General features: G+C 33.8%; 3 protein-coding genes and 1 long non-coding RNA gene across 5 annotated transcripts; 2 read left to right on the top strand and 2 right to left on the bottom strand.

Moving 5' to 3' along the window:
• Window positions 1-10,254: 10,254 nt before the first annotated feature.
• On the bottom strand, window positions 10,255-12,287 carry LOC145125176 (uncharacterized). The gene is made up of 7 exons (XM_079060668.1): window positions 12,141-12,287; window positions 11,824-12,015; window positions 11,654-11,748; window positions 11,480-11,560; window positions 11,062-11,137; window positions 10,880-10,972; window positions 10,255-10,590 (listed from the first exon to the last, which is right to left on the bottom strand). The coding sequence occupies exons 2-7, from the start codon at window positions 11,999-12,001 to the stop codon at window positions 10,445-10,447; spliced, it is 669 nt and encodes a 222-aa protein (XP_078916794.1). The 5' UTR covers window positions 12,002-12,015; window positions 12,141-12,287; the 3' UTR covers window positions 10,255-10,444.
• A 931-nt stretch (window positions 12,288-13,218) lies between these two features.
• Window positions 13,219-15,585, bottom strand: LOC145124961 (uncharacterized). 2 transcript variants are annotated; one of them, XM_079060440.1, is made up of 7 exons: window positions 15,339-15,585; window positions 14,415-14,786; window positions 14,164-14,306; window positions 13,994-14,074; window positions 13,790-13,865; window positions 13,613-13,705; window positions 13,219-13,534 (listed from the first exon to the last, which is right to left on the bottom strand). In XM_079060440.1, the coding sequence occupies exons 2-7, from the start codon at window positions 14,752-14,754 to the stop codon at window positions 13,389-13,391; spliced, it is 879 nt and encodes a 292-aa protein (XP_078916566.1). In that variant the 5' UTR covers window positions 14,755-14,786; window positions 15,339-15,585; the 3' UTR covers window positions 13,219-13,388. The 2 variants fall into 2 exon arrangements, with proteins under 2 accessions (XP_078916566.1, XP_078916565.1); XM_079060439.1 differs by having other exon boundaries at window positions 14,415-14,770; window positions 15,339-15,584.
• A 73-nt stretch (window positions 15,586-15,658) lies between these two features.
• On the top strand, window positions 15,659-17,611 carry LOC145124960 (RNA-binding CRS1 / YhbY (CRM) domain-containing protein). Its single transcript, XM_079060438.1, has 5 exons — window positions 15,659-16,440; window positions 16,513-16,640; window positions 16,720-16,945; window positions 17,045-17,172; window positions 17,256-17,611. The coding sequence occupies exons 1-5, from the start codon at window positions 15,969-15,971 to the stop codon at window positions 17,349-17,351; spliced, it is 1,050 nt and encodes a 349-aa protein (XP_078916564.1). The 5' UTR covers window positions 15,659-15,968; the 3' UTR covers window positions 17,352-17,611.
• Window positions 17,612-20,391: 2,780 nt separating this feature from the next.
• Window positions 20,392-22,032, top strand: LOC145123842 (uncharacterized). The gene is made up of 2 exons (XR_013715360.1): window positions 20,392-21,029; window positions 21,679-22,032. It is a non-coding gene; the product is annotated as an uncharacterized LOC145123842 (long non-coding RNA).
• Window positions 22,033-22,666: the final 634 nt, after the last annotated feature.

Below are 22,666 nucleotides of genomic sequence, written 5' to 3'. Positions count from 1 at the left end.
GAATCTAGGTCCCAATTTTCCTCTTTTCCTGAATTGGATGATTCCCTTCCATGGTGACACTTTTAGTAATACAAAATCTCCAACTTGAAATTCTAAGTCGGATCGTCTCTTATCTGCATAACTCTTTTGGCGGCTTTGAGCTGTCTTCAGTCTTTCCCTAACCATCTGAATATTCTCTGTTGTCTTTTGAACTATCTCAGTACTACCGAGTACTCTTTGTCCCACTTCACCCCAACAAATAGGTGTCCTACACTTTCTTCCATATAACATTTCATAAGGAGGCATGCCAATGCTTGCATGATAACTGTTGTTATATGAGAATTCTGCTAATGGAAGATAAGTATCCCAACTACCTCCAAAGTTAATCACACAAGTTCTCAGCATGTCTTCGAGTGTCTGAATGGTTCGTTCACTTTGCCCATCTGTTTGAGGATGGTAAGCTGTACTAAACTTTAATCTAGTACCCAAATCTTCATGAAACTTCTTCCAAAAACGTGACGTAAATCTGGTGTCTCTATCTGAAATTACCGATACTGGTACTCCGTGTCTTGACACCACTTCCTTGACATAAATGTCAGCTAATTGTTCCGAAGAGGAACTTTCTTTGATTGCAACAAAGTGAGCGCTCTTTGTTAACCTATCAACAATAACCCAGATAGTATCAACACATCTCGGGGTTTTGGGCAATTTAGTGATAAAATCCATGGTGATGTGCTCCCATTTCCAAACTGGTATCTCCAAAGGCTGAAGCTTACCATGCGGTTTCTGATGCTCGGCCTTTACTTTTAAACATGTCAAGCATTTTTCTACATAATTTGCTACATGTCTTTTCATTGATGGCCACCAGTATCCTTCCTTAAGATCTTTGTACATCTTGTTAGCACCTGGGTGAATAGAAAACTTTGACTTGTGCGCTTCTTCTAAAAGAACTTGTCTATTTCCACCGATGTATGGAATCCATACACGGTTGTATCGAGTCAACAATCCTTGACTGTTTTCGATAAGATTTGCAATTTGTCCTTTAATTCGTTCTTTCCCTTGATTTTCTTCCTTTATTGCTTCAACTTGAGCTTGCCTGATCATATCTATCAGTGATGTAACCATAGTTACTTCCATACATGATGCTTGAATAGTTGCACAAATTGCCTTTCTGCTAAGCGCGTCCGCAACGATATTTGCTTTACCCGGGTGGTAAAGTATTTCACAATCATAATCTTTCAAAACATCTAACCACCTCCTTTGTCTCATATTCAAGTTCTGTTGATCCATAAGGTACTTTAAACTCTTATGATCAGTGAAAATGGTACACTTCACTCCATAAACTCTTATGATCAGTAATTCTGAAATATTTACTGTTTTACTACAGTAATCCTGAAACATCTACTGTTTAACTACAGTAGTTAATCATGTATGTCTTATAATAATCATAGTAATAACATTTACTAGTATATAATATATAGCATAACATTTTTACCGTCAACAGTAAAAATTACACATATAACATGTTTACACATAATTACCGTCAATAGTAAATAATGGTAAATAATGGTAAATATTATTTATCATAATATCTTCACATGAACTTGTTTTATAATAACTACATACATGAGTATCACATATAGAATAGTAAAACTCACCTTAGTCGCAGAACAGCAACACGAACGTTTGTTTTCTCGAGTTTATTCACTTAACAGCCTCTCGGGATTTATCTTCTCGATTATCAAGACTATAATTTACACTTGTTGTTCTTTCCCAAATGAAGGAAAATTACCTCTCTATTTATAGGTAAAAATGTTGATTATTTTATTCATGACCTAATTTCTCCATTATTATTATTTTATGATTTCTTTTACTTTTGGCCTAATTCTGGCACTCAATACCGCACCTAGAACTATTGGACCCGACTCCATCTTGAAGGAAATCGAGTCAGCTTTCCAATGGCACCAGCCACTCGCCGCCACTCGCCGCCACGCGCCGCCACTCGCCAATTTCATTTAACAAATAAATACCTTAATATTATAATCAAAATGAATTATTGTTAATTCATCTAATATAAGAATACGTGTCTAATTATTTGTATTAATACTTCATTCTTGTTTAGCAGTTCCTAAACCAAAACTATTAATTATATTAGGTTCTACGCCATTTTGACCCGAATCGTCTATCGTACGACACACGCATTTCGTTTTGGGACTAAAGTGAGTAATCTACCCCATACTTTATAATTTTCAATACTTTTGGGGTGTATCATGTGGTTCTAATATATTTCAACTTCATTTTATTGTTTTATCACAATTGAGACATTGTTGGGACATTTATACGTGAGTCATTAATTGTATAACTATTGTTTGTTTACGCTACATGTACTTGTAGTGCATTACCATTTTTAGTCTAATCTCCATGACTATGCCCGTATTCTTGAGGTACGTCATGGACAATAATAGCGCTATTGGGTTGACCACCCCGCCTTGGGACGCTAAGGTGATTGATCACACGTGGTTGAGTGTGTATGATGATTAGATGCTCCATCCTATATATATTTATATATATATATATATATATATATATATATATATATATATATATATATATATATATAGGGTGAGGACTAATTGTATTTGAGATAAATGTTTATAAATCAAAAATTGATTAACAATTGATAACAACAACAATAAGTCCTCACCCTATATATATATATATATATATATATATATATATATATATATATATATATATATATATATATATAGGATGGAGCATCTAATCATCATACACACTCAACCACGTGTGATCAATCACCTTAGCGTCCCAAGGCGGGGTGGTCAACCCAATAGCGCTATTATTGTCCATGACGTACCTCAAGAATACGGGCATAGTCATGGAGATTAGACTAAAAATGGTAATGCACTACAAGTACATGTAGCGTAAACAAACAATAGTTATACAATTAATGACTCACGTATAAATGTCCCAACAATGTCTCAATTGTGATAAAACAATAAAATGAAGTTGAAATATATTAGAACCACATGATACACCCCAAAAGTATTGAAAATTATAAAGTATGGGGTAGATTACTCACTTTAGTCCCAAAACGAAATGCGTGTGTCGTACGATAGACGATTCGGGTCAAAATGGCGTAGAACCTAATATAATTAATAGTTTTGGTTTAGGAACTGCTAAACAAGAATGAAGTATTAATACAAATAATTAGACACGTATTCTTATATTAGATGAATTAACAATAATTCATTTTGATTATAATATTAAGGTATTTATTTGTTAAATGAATTTTAAATTGAATTACTTACTTTGCATAATTAATTTATATTTTCAATTTAGGCTAGATTTTAATAATTTCTTATTAAAATAATAACTTGCCTAATTATAATTATTTATAGATTTTAACAATTATTTATATGAAATAATCATTAAAATGCATTTTTACATGCTTAAATACTTAGGAAAATAGTTTTAAATAGTAAACAGTATTGAAAAATTATGAAATTATTAGGAAATCATTATTTCATACAATATGAATTACTGTAAAAATTTTATATTTTTCTGAACTGTTTTATTATTTATTAATATTTTAATGATTAAACAACACAAAATTCGGGAAAAATAGTAAATGATTCTCAAAAAATCTGTAAAATTAACCATAGTTTTATAACATGATGTAGAGCCCAGTGTATAAGTTTCAGATATTTGTTACTATGGGAAGTATTTTTTATATATTTCATTACTAATTAATCAATAAAATCATAAATAATAGTAAACAGTAATATAAATGCATGAAACTTCATATATCATGTTTAATCAGTATACAGGTCATCCCAGAATTTTCTCAGAATTTATTGAATGCAACAAGTATTTTATGTGAATTATTGTCCTACTTTATTGAAATAATTATGATAATTCAATAAAAATAAGTTATTTTCTGAAAATTTCCAGAACTTCTTATTTTATTGATGGTATTCTGAGAAAAATCAGGTTTATGAAAAAAATGAGTTTTAGATATTTTGGTGGATTTAATTTGTTTCTTGTATGAATTTGAAACTTTTAACAACATACCTTGATGAATGCTTCAAGAGGGATGAAGATTTGAGTATAATAGATTGTTCTTGGATGGAATATGAGTATTCTTGGAGGAAATTTCGAGATTGAGAGTGAGAGAAAGAATAGAGAAGATTTAAGTGGTGAAGAGAATAATGTGTTGGGAGAAAAGGGAAAGGAAAGTGGATGGGAGGTGTGAGTGGGAGACCATGGGAATAATCTTTTTGCTTTTGGTGGTCTTCATAATTTCCCACTAACACAAGCATCTTTTACATAATTAATATATGAGTTTTATAAAATTTAAAGTAAAGTTTATAAAAAATAGAGTTTTATAAAATTTAATGTAAAGTTTATAAAAATGGAGTTTTATAAAAGATAGGTTATTATTTGATTATAACAATCTACTTTGATTTGAAGTTTAATTAGAGAATTCAAGTTTGATTCTTTTAATTTAATTAGAGCATTATACTTTGATTTTATTTTAATATGGTATCATAATTTACTTTGATTATAGTTATAACGTTGTACAATACTATGTTGCTATTAACGTCAAGTTATATCGTATTGCATGGGTTTTGATCCTATTAGCGTCAAGTAATCTTGAGTAGGGTTTATTAAATTTCCAATTGGGTTGGGTTGACCCGAATCCATTTTAGGCGGATGTCACATCATTACCGGACCGCTCATACTGAATCAGTATCGTTGAACCCAGTCCACTTATCCATCAACTGATTACTCAACTTCTGATAACTCGGGGTTCTCGCTATAAATCAGGATCACAAACCCAATTATCCCTGCAGATCACTTATACTTGGCCTAGGCTCAGCTAATCTCGTTGTGAGTGACTTGTCACTTCCCAATCAACCAGCTATTCCGTCTGTACTTGCAACCTAAAACACAAATACTAATACTACCCAAACACTGAAACTGCCCGAACACTAAACTGCCTGAAGCGGTATGCTGCCACATGGCTGCTTTTCCAAAATCTATCGAGACCTTCCTGGTCCCAGTTCATTCGTCAGTCTTCTGAAATACCGGGTTCCGACCCGGCTGTGGAACCGAATGGCTCCCACTTAGTTGTCTCCCACGACTTTTGAACGAAATCCTTCTCTGGAACTAGTTGCCACTAGTTATCATGCCACTGCGACTCTACAACTTTCTGATCTAACCGATCGGGTCCATGCGTCGAATCCTGACGTCACCAATTCAAGGCTAAAAGTGATTGCTACATGACCAATGGTAGCCTTGTATCACGAACGACCTTAAGCAGTCCACTGCTTCCTTGATCTCATAACTGTAGTGGCGCTCCTACAGTCTTATCACTGGTTTAACCAGGTCTAATCCCTCTGGGAAAATCCGTAAACCAATCCGTGGATTTGCCACGCCCTCACTGCTACTCCCGACTGGTGGGTACTACTGTCCCTTCCGCGTCCTAACAACACGCTCATGCTATCTACCAACCTAGTGAATGCTACGGTTACCCTTGTAGTCTTACAACACTGTCCAAACCGGGTCGAACATGAGCTCGACCTAACACTAAACTAAAATTGAGTCCTAACTTAAACTCTAACCTGGTTCCCAAAACCTGCTATCTGACGTCAAGGAAGCATGAACCAAATGTTGGAACGTTTTCTGAACTCCCAACTTACCCAACCATCAACCTAGACGGCCACTCGACCGCCTTTCCCCCTGACGGGGATGCGAAACTCATCCTATTTTCACACTTATTTCTGTTCTTGAGTACCTGATCGATTCTCCCCCACTCAGCTTTAGCTAAGTCTTCACGGCACGTGAGAATGGAAGGATTCCCAATCCTTCTTACTTCTTTAATAGTCCCCTGATGACAACCTGTGCTTACCAGTGCTAGCGATTAATTACCGATTAAACATTGAGATCGCCCATCCTTGGAAACTTTGATGAGTACTCTTGAAATTTGGTCCAATCTGACACCCCAATCCACTTCCCATGCTGACAACTGGAGGCCTTAGTCTTCACTCTGGCTGACGAATCCTCGTTCCCACTTCCAGTCTTGCAGCACCACTGAACTCTAGTTGAACACATCCCATGCAAAAATACAATTCTCTTGAATACCCAATGACCAACCACTTATGCATCTAACACCCGCAACTGACTCCACTATCTTCATGCCACTAATCCTTTCCTAGCAACGGTAGTGCCTTGAACTCCAAAGTTCTTCCATAGGCAATTGTCAATCATACCTGAACCATGATAGAACCACTGAACGCTAACTTCACTGGAGATCAATCGCTCTAACTCTGACCGACTATCCTTTAAATAATACTCCTGCACAGATCCCGACAAAGATCCAGAATGACAACGGTACACGCGGAACCCACTCCGCAAGATGCGTCCCTCTGTGGGTTCATCAAGGACTTTTCGGCATGCAGGATGGCATATATGATCCTTGATAACCCAGACACTAACAGAAAACTGACCCGAGATCTTACTTATCCAAACTCACTCACAATTCCATAGCGATACAGATTCCCAACATCCACCTAGTAGCACTAGAAGATGACATACCCGCAACATCTGGAGGAATTCTGATCACCTTCTGCTGACATGACCAACCCTGCTACACTTATAGTAGCCTAAATCCTTGGAGTGTCAAACCCCCCTTGTTCACTTTCCCGCACGCGCTTCACTGACTCCGGCCCTGCTGGCCTTTTACCCGATGATCAGAAGTCTTGGGTCTCTCTCCGGGACCCTCTACTAGATGCACCTGGCACGGCCATCTCTTCTTAAAGTGCTTCACATCGATATCACATCCTCGGACTTTGGAAGTCATATCCTTCAGACACCTTGTCACGCTCATTAGCTCACTTACCAATGGCTGAGCTGCAACAGCTGGAACATACTCTGCCCCTAAATCAGGTCACAGACTCCTCCCCGAAGCTTATCAGATTCTCTAAGACTCTCACCGATTCGAGTATGGATCCTGTGCTTTCAGTAGTATGGTCTCAATACTACCTTCCACACCTATCCATACTTTCCTCAACAATCCTCCCGAATCCTCCAAGTCACTTCCTCAAACTGATGCACCCAATATCCGCTAAACAGCAGTATGACACTCACCAAAGCAACTCCCAGACTCCCCCTAGGTTCCCAACCTCACCGAACCGCCCCACTAACTCACTGGAGCATATCCTAGGCTTTCCTAGGTTCCCAACCTCGCCTTGCCATCAGCTACTAAAGAACTTCCCATGATGCCAGCCATTTACCTCCTGGATATCGTCATATCCACTTAGTAGCTGACTCCCACCACTCAAGGGTTCCACCAAGCACAAAGCAAGCATCATTCGTGCAGTAGCACACCGATCCAAAGGACTATCATTGAACACTCAGCCCACGTACCACAACTCATGCTATCCACACCCATCCATCCTTATTGCCGGTTGCCTTATGCATGCAAACTATACACAAAATAGGATCTAATAGACTGTCGAATAATAGACTCTACCCTAGGACCACAACCAAACAAGGAACAGGAAATAAGGCCAAATCAATTATTCTAAGGCTATAAAATCCTAACCGTATACAAATTTGAAAGCATACACGTAGCAGTTACTAATACCAATAATCATTCTCATTCTAGCATGGCATCAAATGTTCCCAAGGCTACAAACACCACATATCAGGCCAATCTATTGCTGACTACTCAGCACCAACATGCAATCCACCAGCTCATACAACATATACAGACATCTCCCCCTACCCCTAACTAGCATGCGATTCACAGATTCATAAACCAAGTCATAATAGATAACATATGTGGGTATTCTGGGCAAACTTACTTGAGCTCGGCTGATTGCATGCACTACACCTTTTCTTGTCTTAGAAATTCTTTACTTAAAACATTTTCTTTTGAAAACTTTACAGATCCTCAGTTTGAGTTCAGACACACCCGAAATTACGTCCGAATCCATCAAACCAAGGCTCTGATACCAACGTGTAACCACCCAAAAATCAAGGGTAAAAAAATTCATTTTTAAATATAGCTAAAGAATTGATACCATTTATTTCAAACATTTCAAATCATCATTAAGTAAAATATTTATCAGAGTTTATCCCAAAATCATTCCTTGCGGAAATCATATGTGTGTGCACTGCTATCAATCCGAGCCCTTCTTTTCCAAATCGATGATACCTGAAACCATAAACAAAACTGTAAGCACGAAGCTTAGTGGGTTCCCCAGAGCATACCCCACACACAATCCACGTAACACATATCATATATATATATATATATATATATATATATATATATATATATATATATATATATATATATATATATATATACTCTAATAAATGAAGGTTTTTTTTGCCACATGTCACACTCTCATTCAATTTGCCAAATGTCATTTTGTGGGTTATTTTGAATTAATTTCTTTTCCACATGTCATTTTTTGGGTTTTTATATTTTCATAAATTCCACATAATAGTTTAAGGTTATAATTACAATAAATGTAGTAAGAAATGAAGATCAATTTCATTAATGGATTTACCTTATTATTTCTAAATTTCCAAATTAAAGGTCATTAGTTTATTTTGTTTATTTATTTAGATTTAAAAGATAAAAAAATCAATTTTAATAATTCATTATTTTTCTTGTTTTCTTATAAATCCAAAATTCTTAATTATTTAGATCTTTATATTTTTTTTTAATTAACTCATGTAATACATGGGTCTTACACCTAGTGTGTATATATATATATATATATATATATATATATATATATATATATATATATATATTAGGAAATTTAGGTTGTTGTTTTGACTTTGTTTTGCTCTTTCTTGCCTTTGTTAGGTGTTGAAAAGAAGGTGGGTTTTATGGATGTGTTGGCGAAGAATTGGGTTGGGAGTCTCCGGTATTGGGAAATTGATATTGTTAATAAAGTTTTTCCCCTCGTTTTCGTTTCGTAATGAAGCTTTCATTGCTCGGGCCTTAACCATTCAGGATGCTAAGCGGCGCCGAGTCGCTGTTCAGCCTTCTCGCTCTGCTTTTATTGATGCTGTTGGGGTAGAATCTTCTAAAGGGAGGGATGTTGAAGATGAGTTTGTAGAGGATAGCAAGAAAGGTGTTATCGTGGCACCTGTGAGTAAACGAAAGGTTGCATGGCAGAGTGTGTGTATGTGTGTGTGTGGGGGGGGGGGGTGGATGCGGGGAATCTAGCTATTGTTCGTCGGCTGTGTCCGCAAAAGTTGGTTGGTAGTAGTTCTCGTGATGTAGAGCGTCGAGCGGAAATGATTGATATTCCTGAGGATGGTAATGTGGAGAAAGTTATTATGCCGGAGCCAAATGTTGGTTGTAAGAGGGTTGGTGTGCAATCAAGCCTACCAGTACTAAAGATACACAGAGACTAACATGATTGGAAACATATATATATATATAGTTTTAATAACAAAAAAATATATATTATTTTTGAAAAACTAGTACTTTATAAACTTCTTTATTTTTGTTTTAAGATCAAAAAAATAAAATAAAAATGTATATATCAATATTTTTCCTTTTTATAGAGAAAATAAATCACAAATTTTGTTGTATTTTATTCATTTAATCTTAAAGAAATAATATGTAATTTATAATTTATAAATTTTAGATGAAAAATACACAATGACTAATCAACAAGAATACCTCCCATTTTTATTTATTTTTCACTTAAATGCGAGACCATGTATTAAATATGAAATTTTAAACATGTAAAAAGTTTGAATTTATAAGAAAAATGAGAAAGATATTGAATTATTAAAAAAAAAGTTTTTTTTTTCTATTTTAAATTTAATCAAATAATTTAGATAATAAACAAAAAAAACTAATGAGACTTTAATTTATTAATTTTAAAATTAAAAAGAAAGTTTATTAATGAAGTTGATATATATATATATATATATATATATATATATATATATATATATATATATATATATTATTTATTACATTAATTACTATGTAGAATTTAATAAAATGAAAAACCATAAAATGACATACGAAAAAAAGAAATGAAAAAAAAACCATATGACATAATGCATTAGAAAATGACAAATGGCAAAATCATTTTTATTTAGGAAGGATTGATTCCTTATTGACTTTTTTTTATTTTTTTGTTGATCTAATCACACCAAATGACTAATAATTATAGTCTAGATTTTGAGACTTAAACATACATGAAATTTAGAAAACAAGAAAATAAACGCACGATAATAAAGCAAAGAGAAACATATGTCAAAGTTTATACAACAACATAACATTAAAAACACACTAACAAACTACTTGCGCATCTAGTATAAGTCCATAGTTGTTAAACTTATCCGAGTCATAAGTCAACTCGGTCGGAGTCGAGTTTAACTTTTATAGAGTTGATTACATGATATCAACTGGGGTAACCTTTTTGACCCTTCCAGAAGAGGGCTGACCACCATCCGTTCCCCACACATCTGTCCATGGCAGTGTCCACCTGCCCCAAGCCCCCTCATCTTTCCAACCTAACTGACCATAACCCTCCACCCCTATAAACACAATAAATACTTAATGATGCCATCTTTAGATAAAAAAAATATCAACCAGCTTTTAATATATGTTTGTTATAGCATCATATTTTCATTTATTTCCATTACAGCATCATATACATTTAATTTTCTAAAATCTACCCAAATAGATTGTTTTCTATTTTGATGACATTGCTGTGTAGTTTTTTAGAATAAAGTGTTGTAATAGGAAGAAATGGAATCCAAATGCTATAATAAACAAATAAATAGAAGTACGTTGCTATATATCACATTTAACCCTTTTGGATACCTGCATTCTCAAGCAAATTGAACCCGTCATTCCAACCAGGTATATGCTTGTCTGCTTTGACTTTCCAATTTTCTTCAAACGCATTTAGTTCATCTAAATAATTCCACACAATATAGGGTTTTATACAACTCAGCAATGAGAAAAAAGAAAAACAACTTTTTAGAAGGAAACATCAAACATACCCTCATTTAGATTATGTAGAATTTGCAATGAATCCTCTTTGCCAAATGGGTCGCATTTTTTTGTCAGTGTATGACCCTTCACCAGCATAATAAGAAGTTACATGATTAGTTTTCTATTTAACATCAAGACTAAATACAAGAAACATTAACATACTTTTATATCTTTTTATTACAACATTATACTTTCAATCCTTTTTCTTATCAAGGTGTATTGAAGTCAGTTTTTCCTTATTAGGAAATCATACTTTTGAATATCTATCCAATTATAGCAGTGAAAATAATTCATTTGATTTTTTTGTATTTGTAATAGTAATCAATGGAAGTAGGATGCTATAATAAACAAGTCAGTGAAAGTATGTTGTTATTTATTTCTTAATAGGTGTAGGTATAAATGATCAAACCAAAGAAAGAGTTGCACCTTCTCATGTATTCCTCTGGAAATTGTATGCAATGCTTGACCCACAGTCTTATCTTCTTCTTTGATTTCTAGAAAAACCACCTGTACACCAGTAAATATTTCATTTCAACATCACATAAAATCTATACAAAGGAGAAAAAAAATCCAAAGAACCACGCAATCAATCATTCATACCCCATCACTACCAGTCCTTTGGCCTATAGAAGAACTGTAGTACACTCCATTGACACCACCATATGCAACTCTTCGGAAGCTGAAGCTATCAGATTCTATACACGGTTCAGCCATAGATTCATATGAAGATTAAGAAACGGAAAATATAAATTAACGATCAAATTGTGTACCTTGAGATTTGTGTGTTGGGGTTTTGTTGACTGATACTTGTGTGTTAGGAGCTGAATTTCCGCCATCGGTGTCCAATTCCTCGATTGTTATCTCCTTTCTAGATCCACCATGGTCATGGAAATGATCAGTGAAGAACGGATCATCAAATGGATCTTTGCCCCAAAATAGTTTTGACATTTTACTCTGAGAAACTAAGCAATTAAGGGATTTTGCAAACAAGAACAGCAAAGGTCAGCGAAATACGTTGACAAATTTATTTTTAATGATGAACAAACACAGTGTAAACAATTTCACTTCAGCTGGAAGAAGAACTTACCTTTAAAGCTCGAAATCAAAGAGAGAAAGAGAGAATAGGAGAATAATAAGAGAGTGATAGAAACTTCCAGAAAGGAAAAAAAGATAGGAAGGGTGAGGCCTACCGACTTTTTAAATATCGACTTTTGTTGTACAGACTTATATCCAAAACTTGTGATTGAGTTCTAGATTCTTACAGAATTTTGTGTTCTTATTTGATGACATTTTTCTATATTTTCAGAAAACCATAAAAATAGTCATGGGAAAAATGGTTTTAGATATTATTTTGATTTTTTTTACCAAAAGTAATTACCAATTTTGTATTGCCATTTCCAAAACTTTAAACTTGTTTAAGCCATTTTTGAGATATTTTCTCATCTTTGCATATTAAATTTCTCTCAACCTAAACTCAATTTTTGCACTACAAGTTTTATTTCTTTGCTAAAAAGAAATTTTATCTAAATATTAAAAAGCACTCACTCGCCTTAAATTCTCAAAACAGAAAAATCAAAAAAGTTGTGGAACAAAACAATATTAGTTAAAAATAACACATAACCGAATATGTATTTGCGTTTTCTACACTAATGTTAGATAGTTGTAATGCTATATCCTTTAAATAATTCCTCACATGTATCATTCGAGGTTCAAAAGAAATGTATTACACTCCACAACTCAATATATATATATATATATATATATATATATATATATATATATATATTTCTTTTTCCAAAACCTCAATGTAACTCAAACCTTGATCAGAAATCAAAAACAATGTTCCTATATATAAATGTCATTATGTCAATATGATTGTATATTTGTATGTCTCATCATGAAATTAATCAACTTCTCTTTACTTGGGATATGTATGAGTCACATAACTACAATGTTTCTCTTTTCCCACCATGTTATTTTTCTTATATTGCATGAGTAAGTCGAAAATCTAACAAATCTTCGATTTACCAATTCAATAATATATAGAGTATTGAGTTCCTTGCTTTTTCTTCCATTGTTTGCTCTCCTTCCAGCATATATAACACCCCCTAGTTTCTTTCTACATAACATCCACCAATGGAACAAGTTCAAAAAACTAAAAAAAATAAAAAATAGAGATTTTCTTAGTAACAGAGACCAAATACAATACCTTTATTTTCGACCACTATTGCCACAACATACAAACTCAAATCATACAACGTATTCAATGAACTATAACAATATTTACCAAAAATACATGTATAACCTATATTGACCAAACTATAATGCGTTCAACTCAATCTATGTTGATTCTAACAACCTTTTTAGGTTGGCTTCTAGAAGAACTTGTCTGCTCTTGATTTTCAGTCCTCAACCTCCCACTTCTCTGGGAGCCACCTGCTGCCTCAAGCGCCAACCCAAATGGTCCCATGCTACCAAACCCTATAAAACCATCATTAAAAAAAAAGAAAAAGATGTTTACTATTTACTGTTTAATGATTACTTATTACTGATGCTTACTTGGCTTCCCAAACGAGTTGAATTCTTCGTTCCAAGGAGGGATGTGCATGTCAGCATTACCCTCCCATTCTTCTTCAAAACTTGCCAACTCATCTAAGCAATAAGCAAACCAATTGCCTTTGTTAACAAGAGCAAATGTTCCTGTATATTAACCATAGTTTACAAACTAACTCTAACCTTGGTTAAGGTTATGTAAGGTCTGCACTGTGTCCACTTCCCCATCTGTACCAAGTTTCCTAGTGACAGAGTGACCCTAGTGAGAAACCACGTAACCAACTTTAGTTTCCACATACTCAAATAACAAATCAAAAGAAGATTTTCAGGGGCTCATTTGCAAAAACCCGACAAGTACACGGGGTTGTATTTAAAAAATTTGGTTACCTTGTCATGTATTCCTTTAGAAATTCTATGTGTTGCTTGACCTGTTGTTTTATCAGCTTCTTTGGTGTCTTCAAGTACCACCTGATTGCCAAATATAATGATATATTAATTAATATAAAAAAATCAGGAAATCAGATTCAAAACAGTGTGGATTGTGGAATATTACTTACTCCATCATTGTTTGATTTTCTGGTTGTTGTTGCAGTGTAGTATGCTCCATTTATACCACCATATGTAACTTTTTTAAAACTAATGCTTTGGGTCTTGGTCCTGTTATGATTCTTGTTCAAGCGCGTCTCCTTCTTCACTTCCTCTGTCATAATGTAATTGGTTGGATGGAATGGAATAGAATGAACATGGTAATGGAATGAGTCGTTACTTAAAAGATAGAATGAAAGTTTGAGTGATAATACATTGATACCTTCATCATCAGGATGTTCTATAAGGGGATCTTTGCTAGATGTGGCAACTCTGTGGGGTTTGTCATCCGTAACAACCCCAGAATTACCGTTTTGCCCTTCTCCTTCATCATCAGAATCTATCTCTTCAATAACTAGCCCCTTGGAACTGTTCGCATTTGAATGTAGCAAATCCTCAGATGAACCATGTGTATCAAAGATGCTATTGTGCTCAAATATACTCCCAAATGGGCGAGTGAAAAATGGGTCATCAAATGGATCCCTTCCTCCAAAAATGCTGGACATCATGCTTCTATTAGACGAATTCATTGATTCATCTCTAGTTTGTCTTTCCCTCTGCATTCCTTTACAACAGATCCTACAGATTCAAGATTCTAAATTCAGCACAAAGTTAAACCAGTGAATCATGTGAGAAAAGTTTTTTCTCTTTCGTACTAAAAAGGTCAACAAATAAACTATTATTATTATATGATAATATGACCTCCTCATATCTTCATGATTGTTACACATCTTCCTACAGACTGAATATTAGAAACAGCTTGCATATAAAATATGAATACATATATGATCATATGCACACATGCTAAACTTCTCCACAGGAAACTTATTCATATACAAACAACATGAGTTTAATAGCAACTAAATCAATCAGTGTAATTAAAATTAGCAAACACCGTGAGAGATTAATAGTTGAATTTAACTTGATCGATTAAGGTGCATGTAAATGACTCACGATATAAGTCTCCAACTTAAATCACTAAAATCAGAAATTACATAAGCAGAAACTAAAATCACACAAACTAATCCACATAAATAATACAACAATTTAACAGAAGTTCATCAATTATTCTATTTTTTCTGATGAAACAATCTCATAAAACCGCAATTAAACGAACAGAAAACACTTCCAAAAAAAAAATTCGTACCTGATTTCCGTTCAAGATAGATCTGAAGCAATTGAAAATGTGATGAGGGAGAATCGATTTATGAAACGAACTAACGAAGGGTTTAAATGCAATTCAGTAGTTTGAATTCCTCTTGTCGCCAGCTTCGGGTCTAGAGTGTTCTCAACTTCTCATGAGAAACACAAAAATCAACTTTATATTTTCACTTACCACCCTTGAATTCCTAAAAAGTACTACCAGCCACCCAAACTTTGTAAAGTTCGCAAACGAGGGAGGTTTATAAGAAAATGATTTATATAGTTGTTTGGGAGCTTGGCGCAGGAGAGGGCCTGTGGGCCACGTAACTTGGGCCACAACCTGCATTCCGTGTGGGCCATATTGTGTCGAAGGGATGACGCGAGGTTGCGGTTGCACGTGACCTATGTTTCGGTTGGAAGAAAACCAATGCACGTGACCTTCAGGGGCGTGTTTTGGAGAGTTTTTGGGCGACGAAGGAGAGGGGTTTGAAGTTCAGTGAAGACCCAGTGTTTAATCGAATACTCCATGAAATAAAGTTTGATCTCATAAGTTTGATTCCTTGTTTACTGTTGGAATTGGAATCACTGACGTTGCTCTTGCTGGGGCGTACGTAAAGATTCTTTTGAATTGCAAATGCTAAAGCTTTTTTCACGGTGGCGCCACGACTTCCATAGCCACAACCGACCACAAATCCTCCGTCACCTAACAAAATCCCATTTTGAAGACGACCCACCTTTTTCCCCAATCCTAAAACCCCAAAATCAGAAGAACAAGAAACTCAAAGAAGACGTATCAAACAAGAAACCGCAAAACAAATTCCCTATAAAATCAAATCTACCCTTTGATTTCAGGTACTCGTACTCTGAGACCAACCCTAGCCTCGAACCCATTGGGTATCGAGAAACCCCCAAATTCTCTCCTTTTGGGCCGGGTCGACTTGACCGGAAATGGACTGGAACAGTGGCTCCATTGCAGCAGGCAGCCGACATTGCCAAGGTTGAAGAAGAGAGGAATGCGGTTCTTGGGAATCCGTTATCAGAGGAAGAAGTATCTGAACTCGTTGAAAGATATCGACACAGTGATTGCTCTCGCCAAATCAATTTGGGTAAACATTGAATCTTTGCAAAATTGATTCCATAATAGAATCAGACAAATCTTATTAAAATTGCTGTGGTAGGAAAGGGTGGGGTTACACACAACATGATTGATGACATCCAAAACCATTGGAAGAAAGCCGAAGCTGTGAGGATCAAATGCTTAGGAGTCCCGACTCTTGATATGGACAATGTCTGCTTCCACCTCGAGGTTTGAAGTTTGAAATCACACTTGTTTTGCTAATTTGGATCCTCTAACAAAGCTATTAGCTTACATACAATAATTGCAGGAAAAATCGGGTGGGAAGATCATATACAGACAGATTAACATCTTGCTACTGTATCGTGGACGAAATTATGATCCCAAAAATAGACCTGTTGTTCCTTTAATGCTATGGAAGCCATATCCACCAATTTATCCGAAGCTCATAAAGAATGTTGCTGATGGCTTGACATTTGAAGAAACAAAAGAATTGAGAAACCGAGGACTTAACTCTCCTCCACTAATGAAACTAAGTACATCACCATTACTCATTAGCCAAATGTCCTATATACCCTTCAAAAATGACAAAATTAGGGAAGTTTTCAACTAATAGGGGTTTGACATTCGTGCAGCAAGAAATGGTGTGTATGCTAATGTGGTTGAAAAAGTGAGAGAGGCTTTTGAAGTCGAACAAGTAGTGAAGCTCTGTTGTGCACATGTGGGTATGAGTGACTCCAAAAGGATCGCTGTGAAGCTAAGGGTATGTATTTTGTGTTTTCTTATTTGTGATAGAAAGTTTCCATCTTTATTATGTCTTTTTTTAATGAAATTCTCTTAACACAGGATCTGGTCCCTTGTGTGCCTATATTGTATAAAGATGAACAGATCATTCTATGGAGTGGGAAGAAAGCCACAGAAAATACTTTGAATGATTTGTAAGTGGTAGTGATTTCACCCTGTTTGACATCATGATAAACCATTATATCGATTTAAAAAAGAAAGATCATATACATTATATGAAGGGCAAATAGGTAAAATAGTAGTGTCGTAATACATTGAGCCATGTTTTTTTGGCTTAATCCATTAAGTCATTTTGTTAAGACTAAGTAAAAAAGAAACAACCATGTATAGTTAATCGAGATTAAGTTTTTAACCCATTAACTTCATCAAGTCAAAGAAACAACCTCCTTAGACCTGAACCTAAGATCTTAATTATGGATTTTGACTTCCTTATTTGACAAATAGCTAAACTTTTTTGATAGAATTTGCCCGATTTGACTAAGTATATTGTTTAGGGTTAAGTGCAAGAAGGAACGAGACAATTTCATTGACTTGTTTATAATAGCATCCTATTTCATTTTATTCGACTCACAAAATTATATTTTGAAAATTTTACGCAATTATAACAAATAGCAATGGCATGCAAACACAAAGTGATTTTCACTACTATAATGGGATAGACTTTTTAGAAATATAAGGTCTTAATAAAAAAAATTGAAAGAACAATGTTATAATTGGGTACATTCTCAATGTACAACGCTTTAATAAGAAAAATATTGAAAGTACAATGTTAATAGAGTATCTTGAGGGAATAACATGTTGTAGCATGGGGGTACCAAATGTATTTAATTTGTTAACATCTTTTACGTATTTCTTTGAATCATATTGATTTGAAACTATCACAACTCTTCAACTTATCTTTTAAATACTACAACTCAAAAGGTTATTTGAATAATGATTCTTAATTGGTTTGTTAATGTGAGATAAGTGCAAAGAAAAAACGACGTTAGTTAAAATTGAGTCTACCTAACTCTAGGGGTGAGCGCGGTGCGGTTCAGTGCGGTTATTGGCCAAAACCTCACCACTAACCGCAAATGCGGTTAATCCATTTTCAAAACCGCTTGGTGCGGTTATTTTTGCGGTGCGGTTTTGTTTTTTTGTGTTACGGTTATTAACCGCATGGATTTGGTGCGGTTATTTTGTGTGGTTTTTAACCGCACTTTACAGTTCAAACAATTTTAAGAGTTTAAACATATTACTTGTAATAATAAAAAACCATAAGGTATAATACAATTAACTTAAATTACAAACAACTGATATCTTAAAAACGTTAAATCACCGGTAATTAACAATAAATATCTTAAAATTGTCAAATTTCATCATTTTCCAAAGTTAAACATAAGAAAAAACCAACACTTTTGTCTTCTAGAATTTTATCATTCTTTTATCCATAAAACTTGTCTTATTTTTAATATTTAATATGTTAATAATTAATAAAAAAATTTGTATATAATATATGCGGTGTGCGGTTTTTTTTTTGCGGTTTTTGAAAAAACTAATAACCGCACCGCACCGTAAATTTGCGGTTTTTGAAAAATAGAAAATCTCACCATCGGTTTTTATTGCGGTTGTGGTTAATCGGTTACGGTTTATACGGTTAATTTTAGTTGTGGCGCGGTTTTTGCTCACCCCTGCCTAACTCTATATCATATAAGTGAACAAGCGGTTGAAGCCAATTTGGGAATGAGAGCCTTCATTTTGAGTTGAAAGTTTCCATAGAAGCACGCAAAACCGTTTTCATAACATTAACATTACTAACTTCCTAATTATTTCGCTTATGTTTTATATTTTTTAAATCAATCTCTTTTAAATTTTGTAGTATACTTGATATTACATAAATTTGTTTTGCAGAAAGATATGATTAAAACAACATGCCTAACCTAATGGTAAATAACAAGTGGTTGATATTATTAACTTGTTATATTGTTTATTTGTATTAAATTATTAATGACGGTTTGACAATTAAAAACAACATGAGTAACCTAATGGTAAATAATATTTATCATCCTATTTGTTTTTTTAATTATATAGTTGTATTAGAAAGTTATATTTGATATTCATCGGATAATTTGTAATTGATATGAATGTGTAATAGATTGATTGTTGCTTATGTTAATTAGAATTTTATAATCGTGATTATAAATATTATAAAAGATTTCAAATTTGAATTGCGTTTTTTTATTGTAAGCAGGGGATATTGATAAGTGCCATTAGAAAATCGGTTTTATCTAATTTATCAACTACCAGAGAAAGTGTAAATGAAAAATATGTAACTATCTATCTATTTATCTAATTTTGCCTTCCGTTCTATTTTTTTTATCAAATCTTACAAAATACGAATTAAACGTTCATAAGTTATTTTAAATAAGAAAATAATTTCCAATATTTCAACTACGTAATATAATTAATGTGCAACATGCCAAGATTCGTCTATGAATATACATTTATGATTCATTTATAAATATAACAGTGTAAATATATTTCGATCTACATGTGTTAGAGAATAAATCAATTGTAATCATGTACGAATAGAAGGTCTCGATCCTGAAGTGCTTAATCATTATGAAGATGACTTTATCAGAATAAATGTATTGATTCATTCATAATATAATTAGTAATGAATATAATTGTATGAATATAAATATATGAAAATAAATATATGAATTCATGTAGCTATAGTAATGTAACAATGGCTGAATAAATAAAAGAAAAAAAGAAATATTGATTTCTAGTCGTTGGTATATTCATGTATGATTAATCTATTAGTTATGTATAAAAAATATTAACATTTTTAACATTATGAGTTTGATTGATTTTCCATACTAAAATGCTAAATTTTTGGTAACAGATAGATTGCAATCCTATTATTTTGTAAAACATTGATTATTTAGTTTTTTTATTATTTAATTAGCATGAAAAATTAGTAAATTGTCCTATTGATAATTATGATTTTTTTTATTTGAAGTCTTTAGATCTATATAATTGTATTATATAATTATATGGTTGAGATATGTTCTCGCCGTATCAACCTTTTTAATGCTTCCAAATTAGTATAAGAGCATGCATAATGTATTAAACTTATTAGAGTTTAATAGATTGACACATCGTCATTTTATTTTCTATACAACTCTATATTAATTTTCCTACAATACATTAAAACTCTATAAAATTCAAGGAAATATATTTTTAACAGTTAAAAAGTTTCATTTTTCCTATTGAAGAGTTCAATAACCATTGAACTTCATATCCATTGAATAATGTCAACATGTCACACAATTGTAGAATTTAGGGGCTGTTTGGTAGGCTCTTAATTGACAAATTAAGAGGCAAGCTCTTAATTTTTCAGATTAAGAGTGTTTGGTAGCATAGGAACAAAAGCCTCTTAATTTTATAAAAACCTCTTAAACTTTCAGACTTCATATTGTATCTGAAAAAAAAAACGCACGCTTCCTCCCCTTTCTACCCTTATACGCTGATACACGCCTCCAAAACTACGCACCCACCTTCAGATCGTCTCTCCCGTCTCCTCCCACCTTCGACCATCTCCAGCACCGATCACCTCCTCCCGTCGTCTACCTCCCTGAAATCGACTCCCACCATGACTTCCGACGCCAAGCTCGACAGCATTGCCCTTTCTCCTCCCTTCCACCCATTCTCCTACCTCTCTGATCTACAATACCTCTCCGATCTACAATCATCTGCTACCTCCGATATTGATTTCGCCGCCTCCGCCAGCCTCTACTAGCGCCGCCAGCGACGACGACCTGATGTTGCAAGGTAATTTTTTTTTCTTCGTGAAAATAGATTTCTGTAAATAGAACAATTGTTCCCTTTTTCCCTGAAAACCGATTATTATAAATACATCGATTTTTTTTTCTTTTTTTCCCTAGAACTCGATTATCAGTCCTCGATTTTGATTTGATTTTGATTTTCTTTGTATTTCATGTCCGGTTAAGTACTGGATCGTTATATGATACATGTATATGAATATTGTTTGAAATCTTAAGATAGAAGATGATAATTTGGTTGGTTAATATTGTAGATTTTAGTAAAGAAAACAACCAATTGGTTGGTGAATTGGAAATAGAACACAAAGATACCTTTGTTTGGTGATGGATTTGATACGCAGTTGGTGATGTTTCCCTGAATTCAGTGGTTTCATAGAAAACTTTTTTTTTTTCTTCTTTTTTCTTGAATCAGATGTGGAGTATAGTTTTATTCAAATGCTGAATATAAATGCTATTTTTCAGATTTTGTATGGCTGAAATTTGATATGCATAGCTAAAATTTGTTGCTGACCTTTGTTCTATTTTATTGAAAATGTGTTTGTAGTTGCTAATACAAGTTGCTGATTTTGTTCATTTGCTGAAATCTATTGCTAATATTGCTGTTATGTGCTGAATTTTTGTTGAAATCTATTGTTAAGTGACTAGTGAATAGAAGTTGATGGTGTCGTGAAGGCTGCGATGATGATGATAAAGGTCGATGACAGGTGGGTGCCCGGTAATGGTGTATGATGGTAGTGTGTGATGAAGAGGGTGATGGGTTGTTGCATGTTAATGGTGAAGATGTCCTCTCCGTGTGTTTTTGTAGATTAGCAACATTTTTTCATTCACATGTTCAAGAACCAAAAAGATCATATGCATTATATCATGTAAACCTTGTATGGGGTGTGATGTTGACCAAATTATTGGCCGAAAATTGTATTGAAATATTCGGTTGTTTAGTTTACATTGTACTTTGATGAAAAAAATCATATGCATGATGTTCATTTCTAGCATCCTACTTTGATGTAATTTTTTTTCAAGGGTATGCTGTTGTAATTGAACGAAATGATACTGAAGGGTAAAATGGTCATTTTTATTATTCAGCACAAAAATTCAGAGCTTCCAGCCAAACAACATATTAAAATTCAGATCTTAAAAATTCAAACCATCTTAGAAATTCAGACATCTTAAAAATTCAGATCTTAAAAATTCAGATTCTACCAAACAGCCCCTTAATCAATTGAATGAGAATTAGACATGCCACCTTATTCAAACTCTCAAATTGATGTATGTATCATGGATGCTCTAAATATTGCACATTTTAATAAAAATACTTGAGTTCTTTGTATTCGTGCAAGCTACCCTAACACGATTGCTATGTCATGAAGCACGTTGCTAAAATTTTAACCGGAATACCATAAGGTATTAACCGGGATAGTTTCAATGGCAAAACGATGATGAAATCAATCGTAAATTTGTAACAAAAAACCACAAGTTGATATTAATCACATTCTAACCAAACACAACTTTTCGCTATACCGAACATTGACTGACAAAGGGCATTCATGATTCTATTCCATTTTCCATATTCTAATTTGGTCAATTCTATTCCATTCGTTGGTCTATTCCATCATGCTTCTATCAGAT

The sequence above is a fragment of the Lactuca virosa genome, chromosome 7 (assembly GCF_052849685.1).
Source record: "Lactuca virosa cultivar CGN04683 chromosome 7, Lactuca_virosa_CGN04683_v6, whole genome shotgun sequence".
Classification (NCBI taxonomy): Eukaryota; Viridiplantae; Streptophyta; class Magnoliopsida; order Asterales; family Asteraceae; genus Lactuca; species Lactuca virosa.
This window is presented reverse-complemented; position numbering and strand designations above follow the sequence as displayed.